This window comes from Rhamphochromis sp. 'chilingali' (assembly GCF_963969265.1).
Source record: "Rhamphochromis sp. 'chilingali' genome assembly, chromosome: 19".
Lineage (NCBI taxonomy): Eukaryota > Metazoa > Chordata > Actinopteri > Cichliformes > Cichlidae > Rhamphochromis > Rhamphochromis sp. 'chilingali'.
In genome coordinates, this window is record NC_137946.1 from 11,929,667 (window position 1) to 11,945,871 (window position 16,205).

Consider the following 16,205-nt stretch of genomic DNA (forward strand, 5'->3'; position numbering starts at 1 on the left):
GACATGAGGGCAGTAACGATGTTAAACACCACAGAGACTGCAGCAGTGAAGGGCAGAAACAGCACTGCACCGCATCTCCTGCAGTCGCCACACAGTAGCACGTCAATACTTAAGACTCATGATGAAAAGTTAGAAACACATTGCGCTGTGTTTCATTCTGCAGCATTGCAGCAGCAGCAGCACACAAGCATAAGATAAATAACAGGTCAGGCACCTGAGCTATTTCTAATTAAAGTGATATGTAAAGAACTTAAACTTACCATGTGAACCTCTAAGAATCTGTGTTTAATTTATGATACTATCTACTTAATAGAAGCTAAGAATATTACAATATTTTGTATTTCATGTTCTCTTAATACTGCTGTAAAATAAAGCTGTCTCAATGCCCACATACTGTACCAGCACATTTATACTATAGCACTGCAGTCCATTTAGTAGAGCACAGCCACATACACTCAAGGAGTTCACCAACTGTCTCCCATGAATTAAAGCATGAATTAACAGCACTGGTTGCACTTTAAGTTAACTTAGAAAGTTATTTCATATTTAGTTTATAATTAACTGTTAACAAAACAATGAACTGAGAATTACTAATTTGATTGATCATTTGTTTATAAACTACTGAATATTATAAATGCACATATTCCTTAAATAAAAAACTCATTATAAAATGTAAATACAATGAAATACTGTACAGTGCATTTGCACTTGGATGATTAATATGAAGGTGAAATTGCTAATATTGTAACCAGTGTATAAATACACATGAGTAGTGGCAACGGCATCAAAACAAGGCAGCATCTGAAGAAAATTAACACTCAGTCAGACAATGTACAACAATATGGCCCAGACAACAAATCCATAAAATTACAACATGAAAATCCACAGTACCAAAAATCCTCAACAACTTAAAAATATAAAAACATACAGCATTAAAGATAACAAATGTGAGTGAATATTCACCCACTGTTTACTTTTGTGTGGACTAGCTGTTTGATTATGTTTAATTTAGGTGAAATTACAGCATTAACAGTGCACCTTAAAAGCACTGACGCTTAAAGCCGTCTGGTGTGTAAAAATAGGAAGCGGAGGGAGGGACGGGGGAGGCGTCTTTATAAGAAGCATCGATACGTAACGAGCCGGGAGTGAAATTTGTCTTGTTACTGCTGTTCTGATGTGTCATCACGCTGATGCCACAGGACACCTTGTGAGAAGCTCAGATGCCAGCAGCAATGTCATAACACAGTGTGAAAAATAATACGAGAGCCAATTAGAGTGTAATTATTGTTGTTTCTTATCAGCTGGGACAAATAAAATATTAAAATATAATAACCAGTTCAATTAAACTCTATAAGGAAATTAGTTTTTAATACACAGGCTAAAAACAGAGTAACAATGGTTAAACCTTAACAATCTTTAGTAAACATTGTTAATGTATCTCCTATCAGATGTTTCTTATTCGAGTCACCACAGCAGCTCATTTGCTTCCATATATATATATATATATATATATATATATATATATATATATATATATATATATATATATATGTTTTTAATATATTCACTGTCCATTCTCTGACCATGTACAACTATTCAACTGTGCCTCTTTAACTTCCAACTTTCCAATTTAAATCACAATTTATTAAAGTTTAATTAGCTGAAGCTGAAGCTTACACACTGACTTTATTAAACCTATCCTACTGACAGTAACTTATTTTTCTTAGCTTAAGTTAAATAAACAAAACAACCCCCAACAGGGTGTACCCCGCCTCTCACCCTATGTAGCTGGAATAGCCTCCATCCCCCCTGGATAAGGAAAAGCAGAAGAGAATGGATGAATAGATGGAAAACATCAGTAGAACATAATAAATATTAATACAGTTGAATGAAAAATGAACAAACCAACACTGCCTGGCAATAAAAAAAATAAAATTGAGTGCGACCAGTTTGCGGCGGTGATCGAGGTGCATTCCACACGTTAACGCACTTTTCAGCATCTTCACCCTGATCCACTGGGAGAAGCTGAGCTCCTTGACTTCAGTCACTCACTCTGCAGACTGCTGCCCTGCAGTATTATGACTCAGATGATGTATTTCTTATGCTTTCTAGACACGCCACCACTCATCAGTTTCACTTGTACTCATATCTGTTTCGGATTAGGCTAGCTTTTTGTGTTGTCCAGCTTGAAAGTGAGGTGTTCGTCGCATATACTTCATCATTCTTTTGATTATCAGTATAATGGTTACATTAGACCTCTCGGCACATGGCTTTTTAGTGGCTACACGAGGCACCATCTGTGTCACTTCTTTATTTGTCTTTGTTTATTTCAGCAAAACCAGATCTGACTTATGTGGGTATCTTACCTCCTCTTGGCTGTAGATTTTACTGTAAGCACATCATCAGATTATTGCTGTGCTTTTGTGACCACACAGATCTCTGTGTGAGTCTCTCAGTGCGACCCCTGGAGAATCCAATCAAGTGTAGCAATGTTTCTGGTCATGTCAGCCTTTAATTGACCTTACCACCACTGTAAATGGATATATATTCAGAAAATAGACGTATTTTTTCCTCCTCTGTGCAATCATACCAATCCTTTCACAGAAATCCATCAGCGTCTTCCCATCAAATGCCCTTCTGCTCTGTGACCCACTCTCCACAGCTGATCCGCTGTTATAGTGGTGATAAGGCAGCAGTAAGATGGGAAATCATTTCATTATGCCTCTCCTGTGTTCCTTTGATATTTCCCTCACTGCCCACTCACTAATTCATAAAGATGAAATTAGAGTTGGCTTATTCTTCTCTGGAGCCTGTTCCTTGTCTAGTCTCCTGTCTTGGATCATCAATTTGTGTCAGTCTCTATTCTGCTCTCTGCAAGTGACTCGGTCGCCTTTTGAGATATCCCTGCTTGGCACAGTGTCTCTCCTCATCCTCTCTCTCTGTCTCCATCTGGTCCGTCTCCACCTGACTCATTCTTATTTTTTCTCCCCCCCCCCCCACATCTTTATTCTGACCTCAGCTTTATCTTTGCCCTTCTCTGTCTTTACTCCTGAAAACCTGCTCTGGCTGTTTCACCTGGAGCTCACAGAGAATCCATATTAATTCCATTTGCTTTCACTCCATGTTCCTTTTCCTGTTTGTTTATATCTGTCAAAGCAGCTGAGCTTCAAATCCAGTCCGTGCCCATCATCTCCCCTCTCCTAAACCGTCTTAGACTCTGTCTTCTTCCCTGTTCTTTAGCCAGAAAGGATTTTCTGATCCCATTTTAGAAAGACTGCTGACAAAAACTGGGAACAGTTTGCTGTTTTTCTTTTCTGCTTTTAAGTCATATGTCACTGCCCAATATATATATATATATATATATATATATATATATATATATATATATATATATATATATATATATATATATATATATATATATATATATATATATATATATATATATATATATATATATATATATACTGTCTGACTAATATATTTAAAGCTGCAAAGGTTTTCATTTTCAGCCTTCTCAGCCTTCAGTCACCACTGTTCTGATATCTTAGTGGATTAACTCATCTTTGAGAAAGACAGATTTGGGGTACGTCTCAAAAGTACCCTCAATAACACAACTCTTGCAATCTGCTGAAACTCTGCAGCTTTTCTGGTAATTTTGATAAGTGGAAGCATTTTTTTCCCTTTTACACAGACCATGCTGTGTTCATGACAAGGGAGAGTTGTGCTTTCTTCATTTTCCAGATTTATGCTTTGATGGCCTCTTTAGGGTGTTGTAAAAAGGAAATAAAGCCTGAATACTGCGATAATATTTAAGATCTGCATTTAAGATCTGGCTGTCTCAGCTTTTTCTCTATATATATATTCACTCAGCACCATGTTATGTTTAGTTGGCTTTGTCCTGGTTATTTTAGGGTTCGCCTGCACAACCCCACTCACACCTAACATTTGATCACCCATCCAGCTGCTACACACTAAACTGTTTTTTTCTTTATTTGCTGAATAAAATGGTACATTTTTGATCAGTCTGTGTCTCTCCCATTATTTGTTATGGCTGTTGAGTCCGACCATGACGAATGTTGCATGAAGAATGTTTCATGTGCAGACACACATGCAGTACATCTGTTCCCCACAAATGTGCAAAGATGCCATTTGTCATTGAATCTTTCACTGGGACCCAAATTAGCCACTGTAGCAATAAATTCAGGAAACATGGACAGCACGGGTGTTATGTGTTCTCCTTTTGGCAACACTGGCCTGGTGCCTACAAAAAATGATACATTTTATTTGTAGTTAACATGAATTGCGGCTATTCATCTGCCATTTGATGCCACTCTTATTTTGCTGATCATGCATGGCTTTAAGATTGGCTTCAAGCAACCCGCAGCAGAAACCTGGAAATATAAATTTAGTGAGAAAATGCTTTTAGCTAGTTAAAGTTTAATAGTTATTGAAATTATGCCAGGCAATATGATAGGCAATCCCAGTGTGATCACATTATCAGTATGGCATTCTTTCTCACGTGGTCCTTTCTCATGAGAGGTTAGAGATTTTTTCAATACAAAAGATTAAGGATCCTAAAACACGACACAGTGTCAGACAGGTAGAGCAAAACAGAACAAAGGACACTCTTTAATCTGGCACAGTAATAGTTAAACAATTTCAAAAGCATATATTTCAAAGACTGAGATGTCATAAGAAACAAATGCAAGAAACGAAAGCAGAAAACTGTCAAAAACCAAAGGGGCTAAAGACAAGAATCAGACTGACATGAAACAAATGCATAACAAACTAATTAACTGATTAAAAGAATATTAACCAGGGCATGTAAAACAATCATAACATTGTAACAAATAGAGGCAGGAAATAAAAAGCAAAAGATTCACAAGGAAAGTAATCTGAGTTTAACTGAGACGTGAGAAGCACACAAAGACAAACAGATGGCATGAAGGACCCACAGGAGACACAGGGGCAAGTTAACCACTAAGAACCACGACAAGTCGACACGACACTATCATCTTTTGTTCTTGAAATGCATAAACAATACATATTTACCACATACTAAATTAATAAAACTTTGCTAGTACTTTGTTGGATCCCGTTCATTCTTGCCTCTTTTAGATGCCTTTGTTCTTTGTGGAATAGATTTCACAAATTTAACAAGGTGCTGGCAAAATTTCTCAGATTTTGATTCGTATTGACATGATAGTATTGCAACACTGCCACCAGCAGCCTGGACAGGAGGAATTCATGCTTTCATGTTGTTTACATCAAATTGTGACCCTACCCTCTGAATGTCAGAGCAGAAATCATGGCTCATAAGCCCATGCAACGTTTTTCAGTCTTTTGTTGTCAAATTTTGGTGAGTTCGTGCAAATTTTAGCCTCAATTTCCTGTTCTTAGTTCTTGGCCTTCTGTTTCTACAATCACAGTGTTCTGCATTCAGAGACTCTCTTCTGCAAAACTTTGTTCTAACAAGGCCTTATTTGACTCACTGTTGCCTTCATATCAACTTAAAGCAGCCTGGCTTTTCTCCTCTGACCTCTGACGTTAACAAGGCATTTTTTCTCAGAGAACTGCTGCTCGCTAGATATTTTCTTATTTTGGACTAATCTGGCATAAACAACATGCCACCTTCAAAGTCACTTAAATCACCTCTGATGCTCAGCTTGAACATCAGCAAGTCGTCTCTATGCCCACAAGCTGCCATGTGACTGGCTGATTAGATAGTTGAGCAGATAATTCAACTGCTCAACTGCTAATGAGCAGTCGAATTAATAAAAAGACCAGTGAGTGTAGAGCTGCTGATGTCGTTGTTCTTGGAGATTTTTTTGTTGTTTGATTTTTTGCATACTGTGTGTGCATGTGTGATGACATGATTTAGAAGTGCACAGCCAAAAATGAACATGCTGCTTCATGATGTCAGCTGCAACTGCCAAACAGGATAAGTGTACATCACAAAGACATTGTCCTCACACACAGGGTGGCTCACGATTGGCTCACAATTTCAAACATCCCCCACCTGTGCACCTCTGTCCCCTGGGTCAATAAGCAGAGGTCAATTATATCTGACATCATTTTGCAATCAACCAGCAGAATGCAATTGGAATCCAATTCTGTGTAACAAAGCTGCAAATTTTCCCCCTGCATGTGCATCTGTGCATCAAAATCTGATGTGAAATGTAACAGAGCAATTACAGCCGGGACTGACTAACACGCACCATCTCCATCTTGACCACGTCTATTGCAGGGCAGACCTTCATTTTCTGCACAACTGCTTCCTGCCTCATAGCATTATTACAGGGACGATGTGGAGAACAGGAGATTTATATGGACATTTAGGGGTCGCAGTTTAGAGCAGAGTGTCAGCAGACTAAATGTTATGTTTAATGTTTTAGATCATACAACGCCCCCAAGAGGACTGTAGTGCATACTACAGCTGCAGTTTAAATCTCTTAACTGTTAGCAAGTAGTAAAGCCAGTGCTTCTCTGTACAATAGAGTTGTCACTGTACATCTTATCTGTGAAATGACAAATTTCTTTCCTTTTTTTGGGGGGGGGGGGTAAACTTTGGGTAAACTCACTGATAGAATTTAAATAGACTGCATGCTTCCTGTTGTGTACTTTACCCTCGAAGGTCAGGCACTGAAACCACCTGTGGTTTGAACATGTAGATTTCTTTATTAGTCCACAGATATCAACATCATGACACCTCCTGCAGTGCAAACCTGCTGCTGCTGATGTGTGGTTATATGGGCGTAAAGAGAGTATCACTTCATGTTGAAGGGTTTTTTCAGTTTATTAATATAACATTGCACAAAGAAAACTTCAGATGGTGTGAAAGGTCCTTTTCTTATCGATTATCTTGATGGAGGCTTTTCCATTCTCTGCCCTTCAACATTAACACAGCATAACAAATTGTGCATGAATTAAAAAAGAGATGAGACAATCATAATTTCCCTTTCCCTTTCAACCCAGTAAGTAGTTCACCTGATCAACAACATCTGAGGCTCTGCAGTACACAGCCATGTTAGCATTCAATCTCAAGCTGGCATTCAGCCACAAGAGCCATTATAGAAATATGCAAACAAAGTGAAGGTCCAGTACAATGAGTGCAGCTAATACATTACCAAAGGTTGAAAATAAAAGCATTACATCCTTGGACTACTTCCAAATATTAAATTCCATTTCGCTTTTCATCTCTACCGCACAAAACACTGGCTTCAAAACACAGCAAGAGATAAGACCCTGATTTTATAGATGCACTCTATTTATTCAGTCATTATTTTTAAATAAACAAAGAAAGAATAAAAAAAGAGGCTATGCAAACCACACAGTAGTGCTCACAATGGTGAAAGTAGGCATTTTAGTTTAGCAGATTATTTTGAATTTTGCACGTCAGCACTAAGTGTGGCTGAGTATGATAGGAATGCTGCGGGAAACAAAAGCTTAAAGATGTGATCTGCTCGATGAAAGGTTATTACAATATATCTTGAAGGGGGTCATAATTGTGCAAAGTAACCAATTTCAGGACAATCCACCCAACGATTTTTTATATATTTAAGTGTGCACGAACCAACCAACAAACCTGGCTTGTTAGAACTTGCAGCTGTACCTACTTTTCTGACCAAGGACAGCCAGGTGTACCTATAAAGAGTGTTATAGCACTCTAAAGTTCATCAGTCTAAAATAGGTCTGCATTTAAATAATTCATCTCCTGGCATTAGGTTTATGGTCTCCATCTGTTTCTTTTCCTTTGCTTGATTTTACAAACCCTGATGATCTCACGGGTATTTCTCCATGGGTCAGCTCTTTTTCAATTAGCAGCTTAGCATCTCCCAGCATGATCATTAACACCCAGCGGCATGTCCACCAACCTGAAATAAAACACATTCAAATGTGTTCTCAGCACAAGGTTAAACACGGAGGGCATTTTAGTTCTCATTTGAACATATTTTAACTTGCAATTGCACTTGTTTGCACCCCTGCAGTGGGAGAAGCAGTGAAATGATGTCACCTGATATCTGCCACCCTGAGCCACCAGATGCTGCTGTTGCGCAGGAACAGCCTATAGAGATGTAAAAAACCAAACCAAAGCTCCCACTTCTTATTGAAACAGGATTTTGTAGATGGAAAGTTTAAAATCAAGAAAAGGTCTGTAGATCTGACACTGGGAACCATCAAATTCAAGGCAGGTGATTACGTCACAGCTCTCGGCTGAAGGATGAAAAACCAGGGAGGATAAGCCTTTAACCGCTTTGCCGAAAGATGAGAAAGGCTGAGTGTGTTTGGCTTTTGTTCCGAGCTCACCAGCGTGTGGAATTTCTTATGTTTGTGTATATCTGATATTTACAGGTTTGCTGGATAATCTTCCCACGCAGATTTCTGTCATCTGCATGAACATGAACTTTGCTTTGGGTTCATGTAGAAGAGGAAGGGAAGAAAAAAAACCCTCATTTTGTTCTGTTTTCTCGTGTGTGCTACTTGTTTAGTTCAAAGAAAATAACCCAAAGTCAAATAAAAAAAATACATTTATGACGGTGGAAGTACAGCTGACTGCTACTGAAAGTGTGTGCAGATACAGTTTATGTGCAGAAAAGAGGAAACGTTCAACTACAACCAAACCTTTCAAGTTCTATCAGACGTCTGTCTGACACAAACCTTCACTTATATTAAAACTTCCCAGCATTTTTTAACACCTACACTCATGATGAGCGGGTTTAATTGATGACTTCAGACAGTGATAGCTTCAAACAGTCATTTCATGAGAACTCTGCAGGTCCTGACTTGCTTCTATGGACAGTGGCTGACAAGGCTGAGATGCCTCAGAGGGAGTGTCCCCCTCTATAAACTGTGCGTTGTATCTGTTGAAAGTGTGTGCAAAGCCAAGAGCAAGTTTCAGCTATAAGAAAAGACACTGTGACTGAAATAAAACCCTGACAGAGAGGAAGGGGGATTTACATTTGACATCTGCTTGCTGTCTCTTTCAGTTTCGGCCTGATTTGAAAGACCACAGTGAGCAGCAGTTTGATTTAAGGCACTAAAAACTCTCGTATGTGCGCTCCCCTGCTCTCTAATTACTGGAACTGCCTTTCCCATGCTCTGTCAGGCTCCACTCGAGGATTTAATCATCCCTGCCTCCCTTCTGTCCTCCTAATCCCATCTTGTTCTTCAGTGGTAAAGGGTGAAATTCAGAGAATTCTTTTCAGTGACCACACCAAACTCTGAAGTCACATGTCTTGTTTTTCCCTTCCCGCCCGTCTCCTAAATAAGGAATTACAATTTGAGGGGGGAAAAGGAGAAAGAGCGTAGGGGCGGGTCATAAGAGTGAAATAAGAGGACCTGAAAGGCGTAGCTCTCTCTTGCTCCCTCTTTCTACTGAAGTGTAACACTTCAGGGGTGTTTGCTTCGCTTAATCCTGCCACTTCTGTACTGTGCACTCTGCACTGTGTTGTAGAGGAAGAAGAAGAGCAGACACACAGCAGCGCCAGACCAACCCCACCTGCATTCACCAGAAAGCTACTACACAAAGTAAGTAAAGGCTCCTCTTATTTTCCTCTCAGTTTTTTTGCTTTTTTTTATTCTCATCAGCAGACATTTTTCTGCTTCTTTATGGATCTTGTGGCTGATTCTGGTGCAGAAAATATGAAAAATATGATACTGCTTCTCATGCTCTCCACCCTTGCTCTCTGTCTCCTTCCCCCTTGCTTGCGTTTGGTCATACACAGGCCGAGGCAATACACTGAGTTAATATTTAGCCATTCCTATGTGGATTCTGCGTGAGCCTGTGCATTCTTCTGTTATAAAATCCCATTTTGTTTTGTCTGGCTTCTCCTCTGAACACGCACCTCGTGCTCACGGCATGTGAGACCTAACAATTCCAGGAAATGTTAACAGGTTCAGCCTCTGACAAACCTCTCATCGCTACTGCCTAATAGTATATAATTTTCCTCTTCAGGGTATGTTTTGAACACCAGGTTGTTGGTTCAGAAAGTGGCAACTGGCAGCTTGCTGCTGCCACATTTTTTGTTAGATTTATGGGCCTTGATAAAGTTTTATAGTTTGAGAAACTGACGTTAGGTGGTGACTGCTATCTTTTGTCATGAGGTGGAAATACAACAGTGGGGACTGTGCAAGATGAAGGAAGGCAAGAGCATGAAGAAATAATCTCGGTCTGGATCCACCGTGTTCACATAGTAAGGATTTCAACATGAGCTGATGGTGCAATTTTATGAAAGCTGTGCAAGCCTCTTGTAACAGATGTCTGCAAGTTACTAGAATATGATTGTTTAACAGTTTGGAGGGTGGAGTGAGACAAATGACTGATGATGAGTAACTCGGTCACATATGGAGCGACATCTGAGTAACTTAACGGTGTCTTACTCAGATTTCTAACAGTTTCTAGTTTAAACTACACAAAACAGGCATTAAAAAGTCCCACTGTGTCAAACTGAAGCAGAGGATTAATAAAACGATGGTGTACAGTAAGACGTCTGGGAGAATGAAGGCTTCAAATACTAGATTTAGTGGATTCTATGATCATGCAGTTTAAATGATTAATCTGCAGTGTTCTCCTCTCTGATTAGAAAAACACACACACACACACACACTATAAGACATGCACTAATTAGGTATGATAATGATCAGGAAGTGTTCAGTTATTCATCTTACACAAGTTGTAAGTATGATTTGGTCATTTAGAGGTGTTACGTACAATTTCAGCTGAGTGGCTGTTTAAGCTTCAAATCATTTTGTGGTAGTAGCCCACTGTGGGGTGAGATTGTGAGATGGGAGGGAGTAGATGTGACTTTATGATTACAAGATGTTCCCACTTGACCACTCCCAGTTATGTTTTTAAGTGCACAGCTCTATGTGAGCTTCTAAGTCACGCTTCCATAAACACCTGCGCACACACTTCTAGTTGCAGTTTTACAATTAGGTGGACAATCATCCCTGGAAATGCTGCTGCGAGTTACAGCGACATTGGCCACTCATACATCAGATTTCACGCTCAACATGGGGTTAATCTGAAAGAGCGCCTTCTCTGATTTCGTCATTCCTTGCAAGACATTCAGGTCCTGATGTTTGCAGCTGCTTGATGTAACGGGCATGTCCGGACACCACACAGATGGAAGTCGTCTGATTGAGAAACAGGCTACTTAGGAGTTTGGATGGCTGAGTATTTTCCTCGCTCTTGCCGCTGTTAACAAACAACTTTTGGAATAACTCTGGAGACAGGAAGACACTTATCCTCCGCATGACCACATAACCACTGCAACCTCAGACAATGAACAGAGAACAATGTGTGTGTGTGTCTATAGCAGCTCCAGCGTGGAGCTGTGGACACAATGATAAACTGTCAAACTTTCTACACATATTGCGTAACACTAATCCTCTGTTTGGCTAAAGGTGTGCCTGTATGTCCTGGAGCAATATCTATCTATATAATTCTAAGTGTATATTAAAGTCTGCAGAATTAAAAATAGATCCTCCAATTTTTTACGAGTCAGATGTGATTCTGGATCCTGATATTTGCAGAGCACCTGCTTACCTTAGATGTTAAATGTGCAGATATTATCACAGTAAATTAGCACAGTAAATGGAGAAAAAAGGGGAGAACGAGCTATAATCATCCCCATCTGTTATGTGGATTCGTGGAAAATTCCAAAGTTGTTGTGCCGTTGTGCGACTCGATTTGGATCTGTAAAAGCAAATTGTGTATTGCGATAGTATTTCTTTCTGTTTTTTTCTTACAGACCGTTTCCATAGTGAGCAACACTATGTTGTTATGTTTAGATTCCTGTATATACACAGCTACCTTAGTCAGGAAGGAAATGACAGCTGAATGTGCAAACAGGATGGAGGGAGTAGGGTGGTTTGGCTGAGGCCAACAGGAAGTTCTTTGTGCATTAATATGTCAGATAAACCAACCATAATTACTTTCAGAGTACAACAAAGTTGGAATTCCTCAAGTCATTAAACACTTTAATTTCCATTGTCAGAAATGTATTTGCTAAATAGCTGCACTGCTGCGGCCTGGATAATGGAAAACTCAGATTATTGTGTGCATTGCATGGTTAGTACCCTGCTCACGCTCCTGTCTTCAGGTTGTCATCGGCTTCTTTTCTAATCCATCTAACCCTGACAGTATGGCAAATATTCTTATTTGTTTCATACATAGCAGAGATTTGAGACAGATGAAGAGCGCACTAACTTCAAATGATAAATGAGCCTATTGAGGTGTGAAAGTGACGACCAACAAAAAGATGCTCACTTTTAGAAAGTCTCCTCAATCTAAAAGTTTCAAAGTAACAGCTCCTCATAAATAACAGAACATTCAGTGGAAACACATTCACTGGATTGATTGCATCTGTGGGTGTGAGCGGGGCAGGCATCGGTATGTGAACACTATTAAATCTATCAGATATTAGAATGCTGCCAGGGAGTGGAGTTTGCTGAGCTACCAGCCTATCTAACATTGACTTTCCCTTCCATTAGGATTACAATGGCAAACAGAGGTCCCTCCTATGGTCTGACCCGTGAGGTTCAGAGTAAGATTGATAAGAAATACGATCCAGAACTGGAGGAAAGGCTGGTGGAGTGGATCGTTGCCCAGTGTGGATCTGGAGTCGGTCGGCCCCAGCCCAACAAGACAGGCTTCCAAAACTGGCTCAAGGATGGATGTGTGAGTTCTAGTTTTGCAGAAGTGTAAATGTCCTTATAAAGCATTGTAATTCACTTTATGTGCAGTGTATTGAGAGGACTCCGTGTGTGTCTAGGTGCTGTGTGAGCTCATCAACAGCCTGTATGGAGCCAACAAGCCAATCAAGACCATCAAGAGCTCTGGCATGGCATTCAAGCAGATGGAGCAAATCTCCATGTTCCTCAGAGCAGCTGAAAGTTACGGAGTCACCAAAACTGACATCTTTCAGACTGTAGACCTCTTTGAGGGTAAGATAACCAACCAACCAGAGCTTTTCTTTACTGTAACAATTGAGACTCAAGAGGGAAAATACAGTACAGGTTCTCCTCCTTGTATTTCCGTGGGCTCTGTTGATGTGAGGATGTTGCATGTCTGCAGGCAAAGATCTGGCTGCTGTCCAGAGGACCCTGATGGCTCTGGGAAGTGTGGCTGTCACAAAGGGTGATGGGAATTACAAAGGAGACCCCAGCTGGTTCCATAAGTAAGCTTTTCCTCCTTGTCCTGTAAATATGCTAGCCTCTGAGGAAAGATGAAACGCAAAGGAGGTTTGAGCACTGACTGACGTCTGTTTGTGTGTGTGCAGAAAAGCCCAGGAGAACAGGAGAGATTTCTCGGAGGAACAGCTGAAAGAAGGCCAAAGTGTCATCGGCCTGCAAATGGGCACAAATAAAGGAGCATCTCAAGCTGGCATGACAGGCTACGGACGCCCCAGGCAGATCATCAACAACCCCTGAACCGGAGCAGTTCTTAAACCGCCCTCCTTCTGCCCTCTGGAAGGCCAGTGAGCAAGGAGGAAGAGACTTTGACTCTTACCTTGGATATGAGGAAAAATGTGACCTGACTGTTTTTCAGATTTTAACGGGACCAAAATAGGGACCAACGAGAACAAGTGCACATGTAGATCTTTAACAGTAGAAATCAAACATTTAACAATGTTTCTTTTGTTTGACTCATTGTAAATAATTTTTTTTGTTACAGAATCAAAAACAGTTGCTTTGCATGTTTAAACTCATTACCTTAAAATCATTACTGGAGACCACAATGTTAGACATGTTTGATTTCTTACCTTGCACAGACAGGGAGCTTCAGACCATTTCATTACAACAAAGAAAATCTGCTTGCAGGGACTTGAAACCTGCGTGAGAGAAGAAATCCCCAGAAATCCCCCACTTTCAATGTTCTGTTTGCTTTATTCTTTCCTGTAACATCTGCATTATTGCAGTCAATGCCTCTTCTCAAAACTCTAGCAGCGCGCGCATTCAAGGACACCAAAGATGTAAGACTCTGTCATGAAGTCTTTAATTTAATGATAATGTTCATTATTTAGTGTACACTGTCTTTGTTGACTTTATTCTTTCTGTCCTTCTGATGACATAGCCGTCAATTCATGGACGTCAGGATGTACTTAAATACACCTCCGAGGATTGTTCTGAGTATTTTCCCCACAACAGCTGCAGTAAGACACAGATATTTTATTGTGTCTTATTGCAGCTTTTCTGGGTACTTAGTGTTACAGCTTCACAGATTACAACCTTAAGCAGGTACCAAGTTGCAGCTGATTCAATTTGTACTGGAATGAAGTAAAAACTTAACGAAAGGTAAGACACGTACAGTTTGCTGTGGTTTACAGTAATGTTAGTAGGTTATAACAAACGCATCCAGTAATACAGCCAAGTTTAATTAACTTTAGAAAATAAACTGCCTGGTTTGAAAAAGGTATAAACGACACTTGTGTGTGTTTTTACTGTTCTATTACATAATCTATTGTTAGATGCCGTGAGTCAATCAAAATGTTGGACCGCCTCTTTGAAATAAAGTTTGATTTAACTTTTGAAGAAGCCTCTTTTGTAATGAATCTATGGCCTAAGGAAGTGTGTCCTGTTCACACTCAATGATGTCACCGTCGCTATCATGACTCTTGATAACTGGTAGCTGGTAAACTGCAACCTATGTGCCTAGCAACAGATAATAAAAACATCAGTTTCTGCAGGTAGTCAGGGCGACACGTATGTTTGTGTGCCGTAAAGCTGAGCTGTACTTTAAAGAGAGGTCAGCTAAGGCTGCCAAAGGCAAAGGTGAAGAAAATAATGTAAGGGAGTAATAAATAATGTTGGACTTTGCCTACTTTGATGGAATAAGAGAAGCCAGTGAGAGACTATCGTTATCGCTGCCAGGGTTTTGTTTATACTGTGTTCTTGCTTTGGTCCAGCTTAAGCTGTTCAGAATGAAATGACTCAGAAACAGCCAGAGATGGAAAAGAGCAGCAGTAGAGAGAAAACAGTAAAAGAAGATGCTTTGATGAAAAAAGAGGAAAAAGCGCAGCTTTAAAAAATAAAAAATAAATATCCAGATGGAGTCTGGAGATTAAGGTGGCTTGGGTCAGAAGGAGTACAGGTCATGACAGAGGAGGATTTCAGATAGTAGAGAGCATTTCCAAAAAAGGACGAATCATTGCAGGAGGAGGGTTAAAAAGAGACTTCCTTTTCCTCTTCCTTCTTAGCAGGAAACTGCGTAGGTGCTGACACAAAGGGGGTAAATTAGTATAATGTAAATGGAGGTGGAACCAGTGTGGAGCAAAGACAACAACACTGTAGGTTATCCATCAAAGCGCAACATGTACTTGTGTTTTTATAGTGACTTATTTTCACAATAAAAGCATTAGTCTGAGAAAATTGATGACTTTGAAGATAGCAAGCAACTTAATACTACTAATAGAGCCCACTCTGCTGTTGATAAGCTGTGGCCCATTAGCGTCAGCGTGACAGCAGCTGTTATCTCTGCCAAAGCCCAGACTGTTATAAGAGTCAAGATGTGTTTATGATTTCAAAACTAATATTTATTTCAACACTAGCAGACACGCGTGGAGTGTTAGTGCCAAATCAGCACCAATGAACTCTTGAGTCTCACAACATGTATCCAAGTTTATTTGCACATCCACTGATATAACAAGCAAGTTTTTTCTTTTTTGGTCATTGCAACACATGACAGATAATCTACTGTATATTTCTCACTCACTGTGTGTTAATAGACCTCTCCTGTTTTCCTTCTCTCACCCCAACCGGTCGCAGCAGATGGCCCCGCCCCTCCCTGAGCCTGGTTCTGCTGGAGGTTTCTTCCTGTTAAAAGGGCGTTTTTCCTTCCCACTGTCGCCAAAGTGCTTGTTCATAGGGGGTCATGTGATTGTTGGGCTTTTCTCTGTATCTACTGTACAATATAAAGCGCCTTGAGGCAACTTTTGTTGTGATTTTTCATCTCTGCTAAGCTCCTTTATTGACTGAATATCTACACTCCCCGGCATCTTTTCCAGGTACACCTGCTCAGCTGCTCATTTACGTAACTATCTCTCATTAGCCAATCAGATGGAAAAAGTGGAAAAAGTTGCTGGTCTGATGAGTCTTGATTTCTGCTGGGACATTTCAGTGGTAGGGTGAGAACCTTGTTGAATCTGTGCCATGAAGAATTGAGGCAGTTCAGAAGGTAAAAGGGGTTTTCAACACAGTAC

At 40.0% G+C, this 16,205-nt stretch overlaps 1 protein-coding gene across 1 annotated transcript; it reads left to right on the forward strand.

The window, feature by feature from the left end:
- The first annotated feature begins 9,350 nt into the window (after positions 1-9,350).
- LOC308386567 (transgelin-like) lies at positions 9,351-14,530 on the forward strand. The gene is made up of 5 exons (XM_080866198.1): positions 9,351-9,531; positions 12,499-12,685; positions 12,780-12,951; positions 13,082-13,184; positions 13,287-14,530. The coding sequence occupies exons 2-5, from the start codon at positions 12,506-12,508 to the stop codon at positions 13,435-13,437; spliced, it is 606 nt and encodes a 201-aa protein (XP_080722324.1). The 5' UTR covers positions 9,351-9,531; positions 12,499-12,505; the 3' UTR covers positions 13,438-14,530.
- The last annotated feature ends 1,675 nt before the right edge of the window (positions 14,531-16,205 follow it).

Coding starts and splice junctions, on each gene's coding strand:
- LOC308386567 (XM_080866198.1), top strand. CDS start 12,506: ATGGCAAACAGAGGTCCCTCCTATGGTCTGACCCGTGAGGTTCAGAGT. Junction 12,686..12,779: donor ACTGGCTCAAGGATGGATGT/GTGAGTTCTAGT, acceptor GTGTGTGTCTAG/GTGCTGTGTGAGCTCATCAA. Junction 12,952..13,081: donor GACTGTAGACCTCTTTGAGG/GTAAGATAACCA, acceptor GCATGTCTGCAG/GCAAAGATCTGGCTGCTGTC.